Below are 21,153 nucleotides of genomic sequence, written 5' to 3'. Positions count from 1 at the left end.
GCACTTTTAAATAGCTAGGAGATGTCACAACCAATCAGTGAACAGGGAAGGCGTTGCTCTGTGTCCATATCAAAGAAACTAGCGAGCGTGCCACGGTAGTCCCGGTGTGATCCTTTTTCAGATTGCGTTGTTATAGCTAGCTCGCACCCAATCTCTAACCGACACAAACTATCCTCATCCGAAATATGGACGGCCGTGGCTACGGTTCAGGTATGTACTATACGAACATGCATTCATGTAGCTAACCTCAGCGACTATGATTTAACCCAGGAGAGCTTATACCTAACCAGACCGTCTTGTTAAAATGGAGTCGTCTGCTAGCAAACCATCTCTATTGGTATGTAGAATTAGCAAGCTCATTTTGGCCAACGAGATAACTAATAAAATGGCTGCCTTGTCGTTTGCACTAATGACCTACATCATCAGCTATCGCAGTAGCATAGTTAAATCAATCACGTTATTCACCGGGTGTAACTCACGAACAATGTCTGTTAACGTTATTAGCACGTCTTCGCTACCTAGCTAAGTAGCCAGTAGTAGCAAAAGTAGCTAGCTAGCCTTACTGGGTATCCTTTGTTAGCCTACTAGCATAGCCTAGATCGCTAGCTCTAGCTAGCTGACTGTTCATTACTAGCCAAGAGTTGGCTTATTTCATCGCATCAGTATGCATCTGGCACCTTTCTTTAAACGGCCTTTCTTACAGGAGGATACTCCAGCTGGGGTGGAGGCGGCGGCGGAGGAGGTGCACAGTCAGGAAACAGAGGTAATTAAGTTTGAACACAGCTAAGATCTGGACTAGCCACACCGCTAATCGCGGTATATGGCTGGTGAGCTAGCTAGCCGTGACCCACCCAGGACATTGTGTACATAATGTGTTATATGTAAGCGGCTCCATCAACTTGAAAAGCTTTTTCATTGCTGACGTATTTTGTGGCCGACTCCCAGACCTGTAAATGTTTTTAAAGTTTTATGATTTTATTTTGCTCCACCGACTTATTCTGTTATTACATTATTTGTAGTTGTTGCGACGATGTATTGACTTAGTGCTGTAGTGATTTTACATCTCTGAGCCTTTCCCGGCTAAATAAAGGTGAAATACAATAAATTGTTAATTGTTGGAAAATACAACAATTTAGCCTTAGTTTAGACATGTTATCCCGGTGTAAGATTGATTCGATTTCCCCCCATCTTTCCTTGCAGGCTCGGGCAGTTTTGACCTATATGGAGGTGGAGGAGGAGGTGGTGGAGGAGGCGGTGGAGGAGGCTACAAGGAGCCCATGTCGGGGCTGGGGGGCTACGGAGGGGGCTACGGGGGTGGGGGTGGTGGGGGTGGGGGGCACATGAAGCGAGGGCTCTCTGGGAGCTCCCTGCTGTCGTCTACAGGGACCAGCGCGGACGCGGTCATCGCCAAGATCAACCAGCGCCTGGACATGCTGACCCAGCTGGAGGGGGGCATGAAGGGAGGGGGGCGCAGCGACAGGTAAAACACACACACAGAGCCTACAGCCCTGTATGGTTAACCCCTCCAGATCAGTACCTCACTTCACCCCTAGGGACAACTCTCCCCCTTTCCCTCCTTTATCTTCTTTCTCTCTTCACCTGAAGTCTCAGCCCACTGACCCTCTTCCCCCCCTCCTCCCTCCACCTAAACTTCCCTCTATCCATCCACCCCTCCCTTATTCCCCCTCCTTATACCTCGCTCCTTCTCATATCCCTCCTTTATCCATCCAACCAGTCGGTATTGATACGCACTAGAGAGAATATAGTGGTGTGGTTAAAATATTCTGGAGGGGTGCTCGGGATCCCTGACCAGCTGGGTGCTTAGAGGAAGCAGCAGGAAGAGGCATCATAACGGACAGAGAAGATATCCTGGTTAGCGCTAGCTGATATCCTGGCTAGTGCTAGCTGATATCCTGGATAGCGCTAGCTGAATTCCTGGCTAGCGCTAGCTGATATCCTGGCCAGCGCTAGCTGATATCCTGGCTAGCGCTAGCTGATATCCTGGCTAGTGCTAGCTGTTGGTGTCGGTGGTGTCTGACTGTATACAGCAACGGCGGGGGGGGGGGGTGTATAATAATTGATTAGTTGATACCATGGCAACAAGGGTGTGGTTGGGATACCATGGGAACAAGGGTGGGGTTGGGTGGGGTCTTTGTTTTGGCTCTGGAGCTGAACCTTTAGTTTGTCACACACACACAGCCCCCCCAACCAGAGTCAGGGTTCTCTAGGTAGTTGAAGCCAGGGTGGGTGGGTGTAGCTCAGTGGTGGAGCAGAATGCAGATCAACTGCTACGTGTAAACCATTCCATCCCATCTGCTGAACAGTTCCCCTTGTGGATACCTGGAGGCGTGAACTGCTGACATGCCCCTACAGTAGATCTCTCTTTCCTGCAGTAGATCTCTCTCCTCCCCTGCAGTAGATCTCTATGTGAAGGGTCTCTCTCCACATCTCTTTTCCTCTTTTTTTATTTGTTTTTATTTACCCACTGTCTATTTCTCTCATCCTCCACACGGTAACTCTCTCTCTCTGGGCGGTCGATTTGATTGGCTGGGAGGGATTACTGTCAACTCTACCCTCCCCACCCCCCCCCCCACACACACACACCTTTTACTTTAATTAGATCGACAGGGTGCCCCACCCCCTGCCCTCCCCCCCAGTATGATGCAATGGTAACCACCCTCCTCAGAGAGGAGAGGATTTCTATTGGACAAAGCTCTTGTCTGTCTCTCTGTGACCTACCGTTCTCCACCAAATCTGTCTGTCCCACCCCTCTGTAAAGGCCCAGTCCCTGTTGGGGGGAGGGGGGGGGGTGAGAGTAACTATCGAGGGTAAATAATTTCATTTCCCATCATCCCTCACCAGGGTTGGATCCCAAGTAGGGGAGGGGCACAAGTGTTAAGCACTGTGATTGGTCGATGACACCAGGACTGTCACGCACGTATTGGTCCAAGTTAACAACCTCATCGTGATACGCATGAGAGAAACTAGGCTTGAAGAGAGGGAGGGGGGAGGAGGAGGTGGAGGTAGTTCCCTCCCTCCCTCCCTCACCCTCTTTCCTCTGCTCCCTCCATCCATCCGCAGGTTTGACCAGTTCGAGTCCTTCGACTCGCGCCCGTCCTCCCTCGCCTCCCGCGATCTCTACGCCCGCTCCGGTAACTACGGTTACGGCGACGGGAGGGGCGGCGACATGCTGAGCCCGCGAGGGGGGTCCGGCTTTGGAGGAGGAGGAGGAGGAGTCGGGGGCGGAGTCGGTCTGGGGGGAGGCGGCTTCGACAGCCCCTCCCCTTCCTCTTACGGGGTCGCTAAAATGCGACAGGCCATGAGAGACTCCCCCTTCTCCAGCAGTCTGGGAGGAGGAGGAGGAGGAGCGGGGGGGTGGGCAGGAGCAGGCCGACGCTCCCCCAGGAGGGGAGGAGGTCCTGGGGGCCCTGGAGGCCGAGGAGGAGGAGGAGGAGGGGGAGGGTTTGGAGGCCGCAGGTCCGACCCGACTCCCATGGGAGGTGGAGGCCGGGGAGGAGGTCACTCCCACCCTCACGGCCTCTCCCCGGGGGGCCGAGGGAAGCTCCCGTCACTCCTGTCCCACCGGATGTACTCCGAGGGCGGGGCGGCCCACCACCAGGGGCCCCCCGGCCCGCAACATGACTTCCCAGGGAGGCACTTTGGAGGGGGGCCCAGGGCCGGGCGCCAGCGTGGCCGGAAGAGACCCCTCAACCGAGTAAGTACCCCCACCCCCCCACCCCCGGTGGTGCGTGGTCACAGCCCTGGACAAGACCTATGGCCTGTCTGCCGATAATGACCCCTGACCTATGGCCTGTCTGCCGATAATGACCCCTGACCTACGGCCTGTCTGACCATTACGTCACCATAATGCAACGCCCCCTCCTCCCCTCGGCCAGCTGAGTTCACATGCTTCAGGGCCACATCCTGAATGAGCCCCAAGCCCCCTTCACCAACACAGTGTTCTGCCTATTTTAATCGACTTTTTATCCGTTTAATTTGGGTTCTTGTTGATTTTGTGTCCCGAACACCTGCCGGCCCACCCCTTACCATCCCCACACAGTCAAAGCTAACGCTAATGCTACACGGGCTGATGGTAATTTTACAAGGTCTAATGCTAACGCTACGAGGGCCGATGCCGACAAAGGCTAATGCTAATTTTACATGGTCTAATGCTAACGCTACGATGGCTAATGGTTACAGCGCTACAAAGGGGAAGTCCTTAAGGGAGATATTTCTGCTAAATGGGCATTCTGTGTTTTAGCTCAGTGGGTGGTCTGATGTCTGCAGTGATGCTGGGAGGCCCAGTGACAGCAGAGGGCCAGTGATGGTTACATGGTTTAAGCATCTTCAGGACATGTGTCAATCAATCCCAAACCTCTAAAGGGGAAGAACGAAACAGCACTGCCGTGATCGCATCCAGTGTGTGTTGAGTGGAGATACAGTGTGTGTGTGTGTTGAGATGGTGTGTCTAGAGTGGAGAAATGGTTTGTGTGTTTAGTGGGGATGGTGTGTGTGTGTGTGGAACGGAGGGGTAATGGTGTGTGTGTTTAGAGTTGTCTGTTGAACTGTTTATTGCATCTGTGTGTAAGATTGTGGAGTCTTCTGTCTGTAGTGCATGTGTTTAATGTGTGTGTGTGTGTGTGTGTGTGTATGCTCCCTAGGTGTTTGCCTATGTTAGAAAGGGGTGGTGTAGGCACAATACTAGGAGTGTGTGTTTAAATAGTGTGTGTGTGTGTGTGTGTGTGTGTGTAGATGCTAGGTGTTTGTGTGTGGGGTGAGTGATGATGATGATGGCCTGTGTGAGGGAGTGTGTGTAGATGCTTGGTGAGTGTGTGTGTGTGTGTACGTTGGTAGTGTGTGTTGATGGTGTGTCCATCCCCCAGCAACAACAACAACAACAACATCCACCACCACCACCACCACCACAGCAGCAGCAGACTCGGCCACAGCGCGACGGGCAGAAGAAACGCAAGCAGACTCTGACAGCTGCAGACGAACCAGAGTCCAAGATGAACAAGACCGAGGCTGCAGGGCCTGACCCCAGCCATGGTACACACGCATGCACATGCGCACACACACACACACACACACATGCATGTCCACCCTGAGCTTGGGTCTAAACTGCTCGTCTGATCTGCAGAAGCTGCCTCGAACAACGGAGACACCAAGGAGATCAAGACCCCATCTGCTGTGAGTACAGAGCCAGCTACTGCTGGGGGGGAGCGGGGGTCCTGGGGGAGGGTGAGTGGGGGTGTGAGTCGGAGGGGGGGGGGTGAGTGGGGGTGTGAGTCGGAGGGGGGGTCCTGGGGGGGGGGGGGTGAGTGGGGATGAGTCGGGGGGGGGGGGTGAGTGGGGATGAGTCGGGGGGGGGGGGGTGAGTGGGGATGAGTCGGGGGGGGGGTGAGTGGGGATGAGTCGGAGGGGGGGTCCTGGGGGGGTGTGAGTGGTGACTAACACTACTGTGTTTCTACAGGAAGCCAGAGCCCCTGCAGATGGAGACAAAGGTACTGATCTACACTCCCTCCATCGTTCCTCTCTCTCTCCCCTCTCTCTCTCTGTCTCTTACTCTGGGTGTCTCTCTGTCTCTTACTCTGGATGTCTCTCTCCCCTCTCTCTCTCTGTCTCTTACTCTGGGTGTTTCTCTGTCTCTTACTCTGGGTGTCTCTCTCCCCTCCAGCCCTCAGCATGCAGGAGGAGATCTCCCAGATGAAGAAGAAGCTGCAGTCCACGCCCCCTGCTCAGGCCACGCCCCCTGCCCAGGCCACGCCCCCTGCCCAGGACAAGACCCCCAAGCTCAGGAAGAGGAGGGGCTTCCTGGAAAGGTCAGGGGTCAAGCTTAACACTCAGAGGTCAGGATCACCCCGCCCCACCTCCTCCTGCTCTCTTCCTCTCTCCTGCTCTGTCCTCGTACCACTCCAACTTCCCTCTACCCACCTCACCTCCCAACTTGCCAGGCTCTGATTGGCCGTGCTCCCAGTGACACTGTGTGTGATTGGTTGCAGGGTGATGTTCGCGTGTTCGGTGTGTAAGTTCCGCTCCTTCTACAAGGAGGACATGGCTGCCCATCTAGAGAGCCGCTTCCACAAGGAGCACTTCAAGTTCCTGTCCAACCAGCTGACCAAGCCCACCACAGACTTCCTACAGGTACACACAGAGACACACACACGCACAGGTACCATGCCGACCTGCTCGCTCTCTGTAACGTATGTGTGTGTGTGTGAGACAGGAGTACCTCATGAACAAGTACCAGAAGACTGAGCAGAGGACCAGTCAGATGGAGAACCACAGTGCTGCAGTGTGTCAGGTGTACCGGGAGCAGGACCTCACCAGGGGTACGTACAGGGAACCCTCCTGCTAGGCATGGAGGCACACACACACGTTGACATCATTGACATGTCAACGTGTGTGTGTGTGTGTGTGTGTGAATAACCCTTCTCTCCTTCAGAGCTAGGCATGGAGGTGTGTGTGTGTGTGTGTGTGTGTGAATAACCCTTCTCTCCTGCAGAGCTAGGTATGGAGCACTTCATGAGGAAAGTGGAGGCGGCCCACTGTGCAGCCTGTGATCTGTTCATCCCTATGCAGCACCACCTCATCCAAAAACACCTCAAGTCCCCCGACCACAACTACAACCGCAAGGTACACACTCACACGCTCACACACTCACCATCACACACGCCACACGTTGAGTGCGTTTGGTTGGAGTATGTGTTGTGACCCCCCTTGTGGTGTGACCTCTGACCCCAGGGCATGATGGAGCAGTCCAAGAGAGCCAGTCTGTCTGTGGCCCGCAGCATCCTAAACCACAAGGTCATCGGCAAGAAGCTGGAGAGCTACCTCAAGGTACACACACCATACACACACACACACACACGTCTCTAACAAGCTGGAGAGCTGCCTACCTCAAGGTACACACTCGCTCAGTCCTCTCTCTTCTCCTGCAGGGTGAGAACCCTTTCACCGGTAACCACGACGACCAGGACCCCGAGGACTCCATGGCGATGGAGGTGGCCGAGGCGGAGCTGACTAATGAGATGCAGTCGGAGACCGAGACAGGAGTGGAAGGGGCGGGGCCAGAGGGGGCGGGTTTGGAGGGAGAGGGGCCAGATACAGAGGAGGTGGGGCCAGATTTGGAAGGGGCGGGGCCAGAGGCGGGACAGACTGCCGCTGAAGCTGATGGGAACAAGGAAGAGAAGATGGAGGAAGAAGAGGGAGTGGAGGTGGCCGAAGGAGGAGAGGAGGTGGAGGAGGAGAAGAGACCTGAGGAGCAGCGAGGAGAGGGGGAGGAGGTGGAGGAGGAGAAGAGACCTGAGGAGCAGCGAGGAGAGGAGGAGGAGAAGAGACCTGAGGAGCAGCGAGGAGGGGTAGAGGGTGAGGAGAAGAGACCTGAGGAGCAGCGAGGAGAAGGAGAGGGGGAGGCAGGACTGGAAGATGAGGAGGAGGAAGGGTTTGAAGTTGGGGATGAGGAGGCGTTCTTGGTTGATGAGGAGATAGATGAAGGAGTAGAAGGAGAGGTAGAGGGAGGAAGAGATGATGGAGAGGAGGAAGGGATTGAGGCAGTTCTGGGGGATGAGGAGGAGGAGGAGTTGTTGCAGGAGGAAGATTCCAACGGAGTTGTAGTCATAGAGTAGCCCTCCTCCCAACCTCACTCTGGACCAATCACAGCCCCCCTGCCCAACCCCAGTTCACGCAACAGCCAATCAGATTAATTCATAAACATCGCACCTCCCCACCCCTTCTCTCCAAAACTCTCTCAAACACAACCCTCTAACAGTAAACGGTTATACATGCCTAGTTTTTTGTGTGTTTCTGAGTTCATGTTGTGCCTTTGTGGTAGTCTGGGCAGGGGGAGGGCTGCTTGGCCGTGTACATTATAATGACACAACAGCAACACTCAGTTGACGGGACTGAATTATGATGTTTTGTGTTTTCTGTTTTGGGGGTTTATTGACTTTGTCTTTTTTTTTTAAAGTGCTTGTGTTTTTGTTTTCCTTTTTTGGGTTGATTGAAATAAACATTTATAACTCCTTTATAACAGTTTATTGTTGGCTTGGTTTGTTTGCTTCAAGTTTTCGGCATGGAACATGTCTTATTCAGAGGTGGTTCTAGAGCAGGCCAAGCTGGGGCCAGTTGTACTGCTAGATCGCTGCCTCCTGTCGGACTCAAACATGCCTCCAAAGAGAGGGTGGTGAATGTCGCCCTCTCGTGGACTAATGCTGCAGTATCTAGTATACTAGGTCTAGTAAAATCAATCTTTACCCTGAGCCCGTTCAAAACCTTTTTTTTATGTTTATACCTGCAAAGTCCAGAAACAGTCCTGAGTAGTTTTCCATCAATTAATAAAACGTTTGGATTTTATTGGTTATTCAAAAAGGTATTGATAACTTTGTTTCTTACATTAAAACCACCTAAATATGAACACTGAATGAAACTTCCAGATGTACCAGAAATACCAAAGTGTTACATTTGATACAGAAATTGCCTAATTGAACTCAGTGTATCCTAATACAAAGGAAAATAATAGTAGAAAATAATGGTTGAGGAAAAGCAAAAAGTTGCACTGTGTGAATGTATACATTTCTTTTTGTTTAGTTTTTAATATAACGTGGAAGGTTTTCATAGCGAGAGGTGACATTCGACGAACCGACGTTCAACTGCCCTGCGTCTTACGTCATCGACGTCAAACGGGGCTGTTTGTTCTGGATTCAGGGTGAGGAAGATCTGCGCGCGCTGACATCTGAAGAGGAAGGTAATCAAAGGCGTTTTGGGGTCACTTTGTGGCGATATTGGTACGGCAGGCGAAAACATACAAACCCGGGAGTCTGGTAAAACTATTGGAACCGGTCTCGGTGACGTATTTCACCTGCTGTCAGCAAGCTGTGGCATCGAGGCACGAGCTGTCTCTTCGCAGGCCTGTCACCGGTGCGGACGCACGGGAAGATTCTCTACGTTGTCTTTACGTTGTCTAGCTTTGAGTCCACTGCACACGGTGTACGTTTTTTTTGTATGTGCCTTTATGATGAAGTAAGGGGCATTTTAAGGAGCAGCGGGCACTCCCTGTTGTCACTGCGCATGCTAGTCGCGGGACGGCAGCAGGCTAGTCGCTAACTAGCTAGGCTGTTTGTTTGTAGCCTCGTAGGCCGTATTCGTGACAGACTTAACGCATTTTCTGGTACGTAGCTTACGCAGTACGGCGCTCAAAGCACGTGTGAAATACGACGTAGGTCTCAGAATAACGGCATTGTCCAAGTTAGTATTCCTAAAGAGTGTTTACGTACGTAGCTGTCAGTGTTTTTGCTGACACAGCTAACCTAGATAGCGGTTGTGTCGCTGCCATGGTGCCATTCAATAAACATTCCCCCAACCATAATAAAATACACACTCCTTTTTCAAAAACATTGCGTTCTGTCTGGTATAGCGCCGTTTTGACTGTTAACTCGGCATATTGGGTCAAAATCCAGGACACTGGTATTCCTTCTCGTTTCTAAGCCGTATTAACTCCATGGGGTGTCTTTTAATTAGCTTAGAAAACACTGAAGCTAGAATGTCAGTTTTGGAGATAGCGACGCGCTTTCCAGTCTTGTGACTCGTTTTGTTGACACAGTGCCTTGCATGTTTTTGTTCATTCTTGGCAACACGCAGTCATCAATAGTTTTGTGTTTCTCTGGCGAGTGTGTGTTAGACTCGTGAGTGTGTACGATAAGTTCTTTGAGCGTTTTAATCAGAACGTCTCTTTCTCCTCCCTCTCTCTCCCAACCCTCAACTCTCTCTCCCTCCTCTGTAATATCTCCAAGCTTTCTCAAGGGAATTTCTACTGTGTCAGGTAACATCCATTCCCCAATCTCTCAATCCAAGACCAAGCCCAGCTTGCCCATCATCAGCCCTGACTACCTCCAGCAGAGATGCCCCTTCCCCATGACTAGACGCAGGTTAACTAACTGCAGGCAGAGATGTAAGTCCCCTTTAACAGACGTCACACAAACACATGCAGCCTCACAGATGGAGAGGGAGAAAGGGGGAGAGGAAGGGGGAGACAAGGAGGTGTTTATAAACGATGTAAGGACTAATACAACATCTCAACATACTCTAGTCATGAGGAGGAGGAGGTAGATGATGATGATGAGGAGGGCAGTGATGAGGATGATGATGATGCTGATCTTCCTCCCCAGAGAGCCCAGTGAGAGGTATGATGGCCTGAAGGTGACCCCCCCCCCCCCCCCCCCCCCCCCCCAGGGTCGTACCGTCTGACTGGGACTCCCCCCTCCCCTTCCTCCTGCTCCTGCTGTTGCTATGGGAGACGGCCTGGAGGCGGGCAGCAGCCAGGGTCTGCCCCTGGCCCCGCCCCCCCTCTACTTCAACCACCCCCCTCCCGAGACATGGAACCCTTCGAGACCCAAACGGCAGACCAATCAGCTACAGGTATGGGGGTGGTTTGGGGGACCAATTGGCTTCTGGTGGTGTGTTGTCCAGTGGTCCAGTGTTGCCAGGTGGGACATGATCCAGTGTTGCTAGGTGATTCTGTGTCTGTGTTGCAGTACCTCCTGAAGGTGCTGTTGAAGACCCTGTGGAAGCACCAGTTTGCTTGGCCCTTCCAGGCTCCCGTAGACGCCATCAGACTCAACCTGCCTGTAAGTACTGTGTGTGTGTGTGTGCGTGTGTACGTACTGTGTGTGTGCGTGTGTACGTACTGTGTGTGTGCGTTTCTCAAGCTTCCTTCCTTGTCTCCACCCCCCCCCCTCCCTCCCCATGTCCCACGACCCCCCCCCCTCCCAGGACTACTATAAAATCATCAAGCAGCCCATGGACCTGGGCACCATCAAGAAGCGTCTGGAGAACAGCTACTACTGGAACGCCCAGGAGTGCATCCAGGACTTCAACACCATGTTCACCAACTGCTACATCTACAACAAGGTACACACATACACATACGTACACACCATTTCCAGAGTGTTTTCAGGCTTTCAACCCGCTGTGTGTGTGTGTGCGTGTGTGTGTGCAGCCCGGGGATGACATCGTGCTGATGGCGGAGGCTCTGGAGAAGATGTTCCTGCAGAAGATCACAGAGATGCCCCAGGAGGAGACGGAGATCGCCGTGGTTACCAAGGGTCGCCGCGGCAGCCGGCGAGACTCAGGTGTGGGTTTATGGGATGGAGACCTCACCATACACGCTGTCTCAGAGCCACCAACACGGTTCCTAACTCTCTCTACTCTCCTCCTCTCTGTTTCTTCTCTCTATTTCCTTACCTATCCCTCTCTCTATCTCTCCCCCCCTTACCTATCTCTCTCTATCTCTCCCCCCCTTACCTATCCCTCTCTATTTTCCCCCCTTACCTATCCTTCTCTCCTCCTCCCCTTACCTATCCCTCTCTCTATCTCTCCCCCCCATACCTATCCCTCTCTCCTCCTCCTCCCCTTACCTATCCATCTCTCCTCCTCCCTTTACCTATCCCTCTCTCTATCTCTCCCCCCCTTACCTATCCCTCTCTCGTCCTCCTCCCCTTACCTATCCCTCTCTCGTCCTCCTCCCCCCCTCCCAGGTCTCATCTCCAAATCAGACTCAGGCCAAGACTCCTCCTCCCCCTCCACCACCCCACACTCCCGTCCTCCCCCCCTCTCCCTTTCCTTCCAGGGCCCCCCCACTCTTCCCCTGGCCATGCCACCCCAGTCCACCCTCCTCCCCCGTGTCCCCCCCACCACGCCCTCCCACGCCCCCCAGCTCGGCCCCCCCTTCCCCCTCAGCTCTCTGGACCCCCTGGGCCATGGCCTGACCGCCGTGCCCCCCCACCCTGGCCTCCACCCTGGGGCACCCCTTCACAGTACCGCACCCCCCGCCAAGGTGAGTCCCCCTGGGAGGAGTGGTGGGGGGGAAGGGGGCAGAAGGGTGGAGAATGGAGGGATGAGATGGGGCAGAGAAGGGAGAAGGGCTTAGTAAAGGATGGGGAGGAGGAGGAGGAGGGAGGGCGGGCGGCCTGAGGAGGAGGAGGGGTGGCCTAAGGAGGTGGAGGAAGAGGAGGGAGGGAGGGCGGCCTGAGGAGGAGGGAGGGAGGCCTGAGGAGGAGGACGGGGGGGTGGCCTAAGGAGGAGGAGGAGGGAGGGCGGCCTGAGGAGGAGGAGGGAGGGAGGCCTGAGGAGGAGGAGGGGCGGGTGGCCTAAGGAGGAGAGAGGGAGGGCGGCCTGAGGAGGAGAAGGAGGAGGGAGGGAGGCCTAAGGAGGAGGAGGGAGGGAGGGTGGCCTGAGGAGGAGGAGGGGCGGGTGGCCTAAGGAGGAGGAGGGAGGGTGGCCTGAGGAGGAGGAGGGAGGTAGGGCGGCCTGAGGAGGAGGGAGGGCGGCCTGAGGAGGAGGAGGGAGGGAGGCCTGAGGAGGAGGAGGGGCGGGTGGCCTAAGGAGGAGGAGGGAGGGAGGGCGGCCTGAGGAGGAGAAGGAGGAGGGAGGGAGGCCTAAGGAGGAGGAGGGAGGGAGGGTGGCCTGAGGAGGAGGAGGGGCGGGTGGCCTAAGGAGGAGGAGGGAGGGTGGCCTGAGGAGGAGGGGGGAGCGAGGGCGGCCTGAGGAGGAGGAGGAGGGTCTGCCGCTGTAAAAGCAGTAGTTTTCTTCCCGTTACCCTCTGACCTCTGACCCCTGCAGCAGAGAAAGAGCCAGAAGAGGAAGGCGGATACGACCACGCCCACCGCCAACGACCAGCTCAGCGAGTCATCTCCCCTGGCGTCGGAGCCCCGCCCCCGGCGAGAGAGCAGCCGTGCGTCCAAGCAGCCCAAACAGGACGCCGCCCAGCCGGACTCCCAGCACGGAGGTAGGAGGGGTGATGTGTGTGTGTGTCAGTGGGGAATGAGGTTAGGAGTGATGAGGTCTGTGTGAGAGCGAGGTGCATGTACTGAGGAGAGAGTGTGCTGTAACCCTCCTCCCTCCCTCCAGTGGGGGACTCTGCGCCCCCGCTGACCCCCAGCACGGAGCAGGGCTTGCGGGGCTGCGCGGGGCTGGTGAGGGAGATGCTGTCTCAGAAGCACACAGCCTACGCCTGGCCCTTCTACAAGCCCGTGGACGCGAAGGCCCTGGGTCTCCATGACTACCACGACATCATCAAACACCCCATGGACCTCAGCACCATCAAGGTGAGGTCATCAGAGGGGGACAGGGGGTGGTGATGTCATCAGTGGTTGACGGGGGCGGGTGAGGTCATTTAGGGGTGAGATGTGGTCCTCAGGCAAGTAGGAAGTAGTGATGAGGTCATCAGTGCTGGACAGTGCTCATAATAGGAATACCATTCACCTGGTGTGTGTGTGTCCAGGTTAAGATAGACAACAGGGCGTACAGGGATGCTCATGAGTTTGCGTCAGACGTCAGGATGATGTTCTCCAACTGCTACAAGTACAACCCTCCTGACCACGATGTGGTCGCCATGGCACGCAAGCTGCAGGTATACACACACACACACATAAACAGACGCACACACACAGGTACCCACACATACACACACACATACAGACACACAGGTACATAACACACACACCCACTACTCTGACCCCTAACCCTGACAGGATGTGTTCGAGATGCGATTCGCCAAGATGCCAGACGATCCGGAGGAGCCCGCCTCTATGCCCGCCTCCTCGCCCAGCCTCCACCAACCAGCACCCTCCACCAGACAGGCACCTCCCACCAGACAGGCCCCTCCCACCGTAGGGCCCTCCTCCTCTTGCTCCCCCTCGGAATCGGAATCGTCGGCCGGCGACTCAGAACACGAGCGGACTCAGCGATTGGCCGAGCTGCAGGAACAGGTGAGAGGGGGAGCACTTTGGTACCCGTGTGTGTTAGCTAGCTATTGTGTGTTGGTGCCCATACTTACTTGTTTGTTTATGGATGTGTGTGTGTTATGTACGTGTGTGTGTGTTATGTACGTGTGTGTGTGTGTTATGTATGTGTGTGTGTTATGTACGTGTGTGTGTGTGTGTTATGTACGTGGGTGTGTGTTATGTACGTGTGTGTGTGTGTGTTATGTACGTGTGTGTGTGTGTTATGTACGTGTGTGTGTTATGTGTGTGTGTGTGTTATGTACGTGTGTGTGTTATGTGTGTGTGTGTGTTATGTACGTGTGTGTGTGTTGCAGCTGAAGGCGGTGCATGAGCAGCTGGCTGCCCTGTCGCAGCCTCCGGCCCTCAAGAGGAGAGACCGAGACAAGAAGGAGAAGAAGAAAGACAAGAAGAAGAAGCCAGGAGGGGAGGAGCCTCTGGAGGTGGCCCCGCCCCCTGCCCTGCTCCAGCCAACCAGGAAGAGCAGAATCATCAAGGACCCGGTCACGCCCAAGAAGGTCAAGAAACCGAGGTGAGGTCACGTGTGTGTGTAGGCGTGAGAGTGTTTGCTGCAAACTCTGAGTATCTTACAATTCAGCTCTTGCAATCTCTCCTCCCTCTGCGCCCCCCCCCCCCCCCCTCTCACAGTAAGAAGGAAGGAGTGGTGAAGAACAGTCGCCCTGGCAACACCCTTCAGTCTGGCCCCACCCCCCTCGACCCCTCCGGGTCCGAGGACCACACAGGTGTGTGTGTGTGTGTGTTAGGACCCAGGTATGTGTGTGTTCTCATCTCCTCCTCATCTCCTCTTTCCAATCTCGTCCAATCTCCTCCCTCCAGGCGTGTTTGTGGGCGGGGCCGACCGGTCTAAGCCAATGTCGTACGAGGAGAAGCGTCAGCTGAGCCTGGACATCAATAAGCTGCCCGGTGACAAGCTGGGCCGCGTCGTCCACATCATCCAATCACGCGAGCCGTCGCTGAAAAACTCGAACCCGGACGAGATCGAGATCGACTTTGAGACGCTCAAGCCGTCCACGCTGAGAGAGCTGGAGAGATACGTGTTCACCAGCCTCCGCAGGAAGAAGAGACCTGGTGAGGGTGTGTGTGTGCGAGAGTGTGTGTGTGTGTGTGTGTGTGTGAGAGAGAAAGAGTGTGTGTGTTTGTGTGTGTGTGTGTGTGTGTGTGTGTGAGAGAGAGAAAGTGTGTGTGTAGGGGGGGAGGGGGTGTGAGTGAAATGCATTTCTTTCATAAGATGCAAGTCAGCACTGGGTGTGTAAAGGTGTGTGTGTTGCAGCAGAGAAGTCAGCACTGGGTGTGTAAAGGTGTGTGTGTTGCAGCAGAGAAGTCAGCACTGGGTGTGTAAAGGTGTGTGTGTTGCAGCAGAGAAGGCTCTGGAGGTGACCAGTGTGATGAAGATGAAGACTGGATCTTCATCAGGCAGCAGCGAATCTTCATCTGACAGCGAGGATGAGCCCGACACAGGTACACACACACACACACACGCACGCACACCTGACACACACACTCTCTCCTCCCTTTCCTAACCCTTCTCCCCCCCCCTTCTCTCTCCAGGGTTGGTTCCCAAACAGAAGAAGAAGGCTCCGCCCCCTCGGAGGCCCCTCCCCCAGCACCCCCCCAGCACCCCTGCCCCCCCCCAACCCCCCTCCCAGCCCCTGGCTCCCCCTGCCCCAGGCCCCCACCCCCCCTCCCTGGACAACACTTTTGATCCCCTGGGTCACTTCCTGCCCCCCCCACTGCCCCAGGCCGGGCCCATCTCTGAACCCTCCCATAATAATGCAGGGGCAGTCGCCGTCGGCAACAACCCCCACCTCAACTCTGGAAGCGAGACACGCCCCTTCCTGAACCCCTCGCCAGGTATGGACACACCTACTTATTTCATGTGAGCTCTCTGATATCTTAAAAGTTACTTTTTGTAATCCAAAACCTTTTTCCCTCCCTGTTTTTTGTCCCTCGTCCCACACTGTAGCTCTCCACAGCGCCCTCCCCCAGCAACCATCTCGCCCTAGCAACAGAGCTGCAGCCCTCCCCCCTAAACCCCTGCAGCCTCCCCCCTCCTCCTCTGGCCCCCTCTTCCTCCCCCTGCCTCCCCCCATCTCCTCCGCCCCCCTCCCACAACCCCCCCCTCGCCCCCGCGTCCCCTCCCCCACGCCGCACGGCATTCTGGGAACCCTCTCCGCCCAGCCCCCTCAGGCCCTATTGGAGGACGACGAGGAGCCGACGCCCACAAACTCAGAGACTCCGCCCCCTCCCTCTCTGGCTGCGAGCCAGGTTCAGATGTGCCCGCAGACACGCCCATCCGCGACACACACACAGCCCCACATACACATACCCACACACACACACCCGCCTGTCACTCACTCCCAGCTGATGCAGGCGGCGGCAGTAAACACGGCAATGTCCGGTGTGACACTTGTGAAGTCGACACAGGAAGAACAGCTGGAGTTTACACACTCGCTCACACACACACACTCGCTCACACACACACACCCGTTGTTGCTGGGACAGAAGGGGGCAGCTTTGCAGCAGAAACTACAGCAGATACAACAACAACAGCTAAAGCAGCAGCAGCCGTCGCCTGGCAACAAGATGGAGTCGTTTACTTCAGGTAACACACAAAAAGTGCACATACGCACGCGATCCCCTTTCTGTCCCGTTAAACCGACCAATGTAACTCTCTGCTGTCTCTGATAGGTCCCCTGAGGGGAAGCCCCTCCCCCCTGATGATGCATTCCCCCCAGATTCCTCCGTACAATCCAATAGGACAGCACTCTCCCTCTCTGTCCAAGAAGCCTGTGAGTTGTGTGTGTGTGTGTGTGTGTGATAGAGCTAAAGGATAAAGGATTTTTAAGGCCAATATTGATAAAAATATTTGGTGAAATCTGATATTCCGATATATATATATAAAAAATAAAATATCCAGAAGCACGTTACAAAACATAAACAGCAAATGTTTACTCCTCGACAGGTCTGCAAACGCCTTTGTAAACCGACATTTGTTCAAACGTTTGCTGACCTGTCGGGGAGTATATTTGGTTTCTTATATACAACAATACGTGGGAAGATCACAAATCAAACAGGAGGGAGGGAGTCAGGTGGCTGAGCGGTGAGGGAAGCGGGATAGTAATCCGAAGGTTGCCAGTTCGATTCCCGGTCATGCCAACTGACGTTGTGTCCTTGGGCAAGGCACTTCACCCTACTTGCCTCGGGGGGAATGTCCCTGTACTTACTGTAAGTCGCTCTGGATAAGAGCGTCTGCTAAATGACTAAATGTAAATGTAAAATATAAACAGGTCGAATCTGGAGCAGACGCCATGTTGTCAGAGCAATCAGCTGCACTTGCACTGGTGACGTCACTACATCTCCAAGGCAACATATCAACAACATCAATTCGTCTTCTGTCTGCTTCAGATACTTTTTTAAAACGGGAAGCGATTGCGGGGCATTTGCGGACCTGTGCAAAAAACATATTTGGTTGTTTTAGGGTTTTTTTAGGCAATTTAGGCTACTTTGTTGCCGAGCAGATGCCACGTTGTTAAGGCCAATGGCTACATCTCCAAGGCAACCGCTTGTTGCTAGGTCCGTAAAAACATTTATTTACCTCTGCGAACTTTCAGGAGGTATATAAACGGATTTATTAACTTTTGAGAACGTCTTCTGGACCAATAGGAACAGCGTATTGGTCCAATTATTACACTAGTATATAAGAAACAGATTTCCCTAACAGTAGTTATTTGTAGTTATTTATGAGTCCTCACTAAAATACAAGGATAATGCACTTTAAAAATAAACTTGTTTGTTTTATTGTCACAACAGAACAGAAGAACATCAAAATATATTATAAGTTCTGATAAATGAAATGTATAAAAATACAAACTTAAGATATTAAAGATAAAGTCCTTTGAACACAATTTAAAAAAAATAGTATTATTATAAATGCCAATACCGATAGTTAAAAATGCCTAATATCGGCCGATAATATTGGCCCGCCGATAAATCGGTCAGGCTCTAGTGTGTGTAGTGAAAATGTTTGTGCCTATTTAAAAACATTTCATTTGTGAACTCGGGTGTGTCTGTGTGTACCTATTTTTTTACTGCTATTACTCTTACACTGTGTGTGTGTGTGTGTGTGTGTGTGTGTGTTGAGCAGGACCAGAGGCCCCCCTTGATAGGTGTGAAGGAAGAAAAGCCCCCCTCCCCCTTTAGCCCCTCCCCTTCTCCCTTTAGCTCCGCCCCTTGTCAAGACTTACACAAACCCTCCGACAGCAAACACACACACAGTAAGTACACACACATAAGTAACACACTCTCTTCACTATGTATCCGTTCTTCCTCTACTTTTACTTTTGTTCATCTTCTCTCTCTCTTTCTCCCTTCTCTCTCTCCATGTTTTCTCTCTCCATGTTTTCTCTCTCAAACTTTTACCAACCAATGACATTGTTTCTCCAGGATCAGATGTGAAGCCATTGGACGGTTCTCGTCCCGGGCTCCGCCTCCCTGACTCCCTGGCTCCGCCCCCCTCTCAGCAGGAGGTGAAGCAGGAACCAAGAACCCCCACCGGCCCCAAGAAAACACAGGTGTGTGTGTGAGATTGTGTGTGTGTGTGTGTGTCATCTAGACTAGCAGAATAATGCAATTCTTTCATTTTTCTCCCCTTCCCTCCTCTCATCTTCCACCCCCCCTCCAGACCATGGGTTCGTGGGCCAGCCTGGCCCAGCGCTCCCCCTCCACGCCCTCCTCCCTACTTCGCTCCTCCTCCACGCCCTCCTCCCTGCTTCGCCCCCCCTCCACGCCTTCCTCCCTGCTCCGCCCCCCCTCCACGCCCTCCTCCCTGCTCCGCTCCTCCTCCGACATCTTTGAGCAGTTCAGACGCGCGGCGCGGGAGAAGGAGGAGAGGGAGAGGCTGCTGAGAGCCCAGGCCCACCGCAGGGAGAAACTACGGTGAGGGGGGGGGGGGGGGAGGGAGGAGGAGGAGGAGGAGGGGGGAGGAGAGAAGGGACAGAGAAAGAGGAGCGTGCTTAAAAGCTGGAGGATGGATAGTTGAAAAAATACCAAAATAATTTATGTTTCCCACCTCCACTTCCTGCTTCCTGTCTGCAGTAGCCGTGACGACGAGGACACCACGGAGCCGGGCCGCAGGTCTCAGGAGGACTCCCGCCGTCGTCCGGAGCAACAGTCTCCCCTGGCTGCCACGCCACCGGCCTCGACCCCGCCCACCAACTCCCCACAGGCTCCGCCCCCACAGCCCCCGGCCACGCCCCCAGCCTCCGCAGCTGCACAGAACGCCCTCGACCAGCAGAGGGAGCTGGCTAGGAGGCGAGAACAGGAGAGGAGGAGGAGGGAGGCGGTAGGAACACTACTACACAATATATTACACAACATTACACTATACTACACTATACCATACTATACTACACTACACTACACTACACTATACCACACACTATACTATAAAACTATACTATACTACACACAATACTATACTACACTATACTATACCATACTACACTACTATACTACACTACACTACACTATACCATACCATACCATACCATACTATACTACACTACACTACACTACTATACTACACTATACTATACTATACCATACTACACTATACCATACCATACTATACTACACCATACCATACTACACTACTATACTACACTACACTATACCATACCATACTAGACAACTTTCTGTCCCCCCCTCTCTCTCCTGCTCAGATGGCAGACACCATAGACATCAACTTTCAGAGTGACCTCATGGCCATCTTCGAGGAGAACCTGTTCTGAGGGAGAGCGGTAGGAGAACCTGTTCTGAGGGAGAACGAGAGGAGAACCTGTTCTGAGGGAGAGCGAGAGGAGAACCTGTTCTGAGGGAGAACGAGAGGAGAACCTGTTCTGAGGGAGAACGAGAGGAGAACCTGTTCTGAGGGAGAACGAGAGGAGAACCTGTTCTGAGGGAGAGCGGGAGGAGAACCTGTTCTGAGGGAGAACGAGAGGAGAACCTGTTCTGAGGGAGAACGAGAGGAGAACCTGTTCTGAGGGAGAACGAGAGGAGAACCTGTTCTGAGGGAGAACGAGAGGAGAACCTGTTCTGAGGGAGAACGAGAGGAGAACCTCCAACAAGATATCGCTCATGCGATACACACACACACTCTCACTCACCCTCTCCCTCCCTCCCACCTCCTCCCCCCTGTAGCCGTGGACATGTGGATTTGTGGTTGCCGAGGGCAACAGTGAAATCAGACACTTGATCAAGCCCCAGACTTTCTTCTCCTCACTGACAAGGTGGGAGGAGCCAATGAAAGGGGGAGGGGTCTTTTTAAACAGAAAAATACCAAGTGGGGGGGGGGTTAATTTAAGAAAATTACTGAAAAAGAAGAAGCAGGGAAAAAAATCATGAATTAATGAAGCTTGTTAATACTTGTTCTCTTTTTGGACTAGCATGAGGAGCGAGGGATGAGGAGCGAGGGATGAGGAGGGAGGGAGGGATGAGGAGGGAGGGAGGGATGAAGAGCGAGGGATGAGGAGGGAGGGATGAGGAGGGAGGGAGTTTCAAACCGATGAGTGAACCAGAGGAAGGAACGCCTCTCTTTATTTCCCATCATCTCTCCCTCATCTTCTCCCCCTCTCTCTCCACACATGTTGGGTGGGGGAGGAAGGGGGGAGTGTGTGCTAGGGCAGAGGGAGGTTATCTGAGTGAGGGAAGATTTCTTATTTTTTTTCTTTCCCTTTTTGTGGTTTTCTTCTCAGGACCCAGTGGAGATGGGCTGCATTCCAACACTTCATAAACACATCCTTCCTCTAGTCCTCCCCTCCTTCACAGATTTAAAAGTGTTGTAGCCTCCTAGCTTAAAAGCTCGCTATCTACTCTACCTACGCGGATAATGTTTTAAACACAGTTAGTGAATTAGCTACAGAGCAAGGAAACAACATAGCTTGACAGTTACACAGTTTGACAGCCGCATAGCTTGTTAGCTTTGAACGTCAGTTAGCTGTGAGCTAGCTACCTAGCGCTTCTGACACGGCTAACTTGATAGCTTGCTAGCTAAATAGCTTTCCTTGACCCTTGACATCTACATTAAGAAGGAGGAGAAGGAAAATGGGAGGGAGGGGGAGAGAGAAAGGGAAGGAGGGAGAAAGAGAGAGAGAGAGAAAGGGAGAGAGAAAGGGAGAGAGAAAGGAAGAGAGAAAGGGAGAGAAAGGGAGGGAAGGAGGGAATAACCAACTGTGTTTAAGTATTGGAATGCGGCCTCTGCCTTAGTGCACCTGTGAGCTTGTGATCTAACACAAACACATATTATACATATTATATATATATAGATACATAAATATATATTCTATACAATGAAATG

General features: G+C 53.4%; 2 protein-coding genes and 1 long non-coding RNA gene across 3 annotated transcripts; all 3 read left to right on the top strand.

Moving 5' to 3' along the window:
• The first annotated feature begins 820 nt into the window (after nucleotides 1–820).
• On the top strand, nucleotides 821–8,028 carry akap8l (A kinase (PRKA) anchor protein 8-like). The gene is made up of 12 exons (XM_067258965.1): nucleotides 821–827; nucleotides 1,201–1,480; nucleotides 3,082–3,715; nucleotides 4,884–5,049; nucleotides 5,141–5,190; nucleotides 5,474–5,504; nucleotides 5,678–5,849; nucleotides 6,003–6,144; nucleotides 6,227–6,332; nucleotides 6,506–6,636; nucleotides 6,745–6,840; nucleotides 6,942–8,028. Exons 1-12 carry the CDS (start codon nucleotides 821–823, stop codon nucleotides 7,626–7,628), a joined length of 2,502 nt encoding a protein of 833 aa, XP_067115066.1. The 3' UTR covers nucleotides 7,629–8,028.
• Nucleotides 8,029–8,695: 667 nt separating this feature from the next.
• On the top strand, nucleotides 8,696–10,291 carry LOC136965116 (uncharacterized). The gene is made up of 3 exons (XR_010879277.1): nucleotides 8,696–8,746; nucleotides 9,792–9,949; nucleotides 10,167–10,291. It is a non-coding gene; the product is annotated as an uncharacterized lncRNA (long non-coding RNA).
• LOC136965048 (bromodomain-containing protein 4-like) lies at nucleotides 10,288–20,250 on the top strand. The gene is made up of 21 exons (XM_067259033.1): nucleotides 10,288–10,416; nucleotides 10,533–10,625; nucleotides 10,771–10,908; nucleotides 10,997–11,129; nucleotides 11,535–11,833; nucleotides 12,619–12,784; nucleotides 12,907–13,103; nucleotides 13,280–13,408; nucleotides 13,530–13,766; nucleotides 14,096–14,310; nucleotides 14,427–14,521; nucleotides 14,616–14,867; nucleotides 15,156–15,257; nucleotides 15,348–15,650; nucleotides 15,763–16,401; nucleotides 16,488–16,588; nucleotides 17,944–18,073; nucleotides 18,243–18,370; nucleotides 18,481–18,734; nucleotides 18,894–19,140; nucleotides 19,520–20,250. The coding sequence occupies exons 1-21, from the start codon at nucleotides 10,288–10,290 to the stop codon at nucleotides 19,586–19,588; spliced, it is 4,056 nt and encodes a 1,351-aa protein (XP_067115134.1). The 3' UTR covers nucleotides 19,589–20,250.
• The last annotated feature ends 903 nt before the right edge of the window (nucleotides 20,251–21,153 follow it).

Source organism: Osmerus mordax, chromosome 21 (genome assembly GCF_038355195.1).
Source record: "Osmerus mordax isolate fOsmMor3 chromosome 21, fOsmMor3.pri, whole genome shotgun sequence".
In the NCBI taxonomy this organism is placed as follows: Eukaryota; Metazoa; Chordata; class Actinopteri; order Osmeriformes; family Osmeridae; genus Osmerus; species Osmerus mordax.
The sequence above is the reverse complement of the archived record's forward strand: the minus strand, read 5'-3'. Positions and strand labels throughout refer to the sequence as shown.

Excerpts from the sequence above, each read along its gene's own strand:
- akap8l (XM_067258965.1), top strand. Across the intron at positions 5,050-5,140 it reads AGGGCCTGACCCCAGCCATG|AAGCTGCCTCGAACAACGGA; the intron begins GTACACACGCAT and ends TCTGATCTGCAG. Across the intron at positions 6,333-6,505 it reads GGAGCAGGACCTCACCAGGG|AGCTAGGTATGGAGCACTTC; the intron begins GTACGTACAGGG and ends TCTCTCCTGCAG.
- LOC136965048 (XM_067259033.1), top strand. The coding sequence starts at position 10,288 with ATGGGAGACGGCCTGGAGGCGGGCAGCAGCCAGGGTCTGCCCCTGGCC. Across the intron at positions 13,767-14,095 it reads TGGCCGAGCTGCAGGAACAG|CTGAAGGCGGTGCATGAGCA; the intron begins GTGAGAGGGGGA and ends TGTGTGTTGCAG. Across the intron at positions 14,868-15,155 it reads CCGCAGGAAGAAGAGACCTG|CAGAGAAGGCTCTGGAGGTG; the intron begins GTGAGGGTGTGT and ends TGTGTGTTGCAG.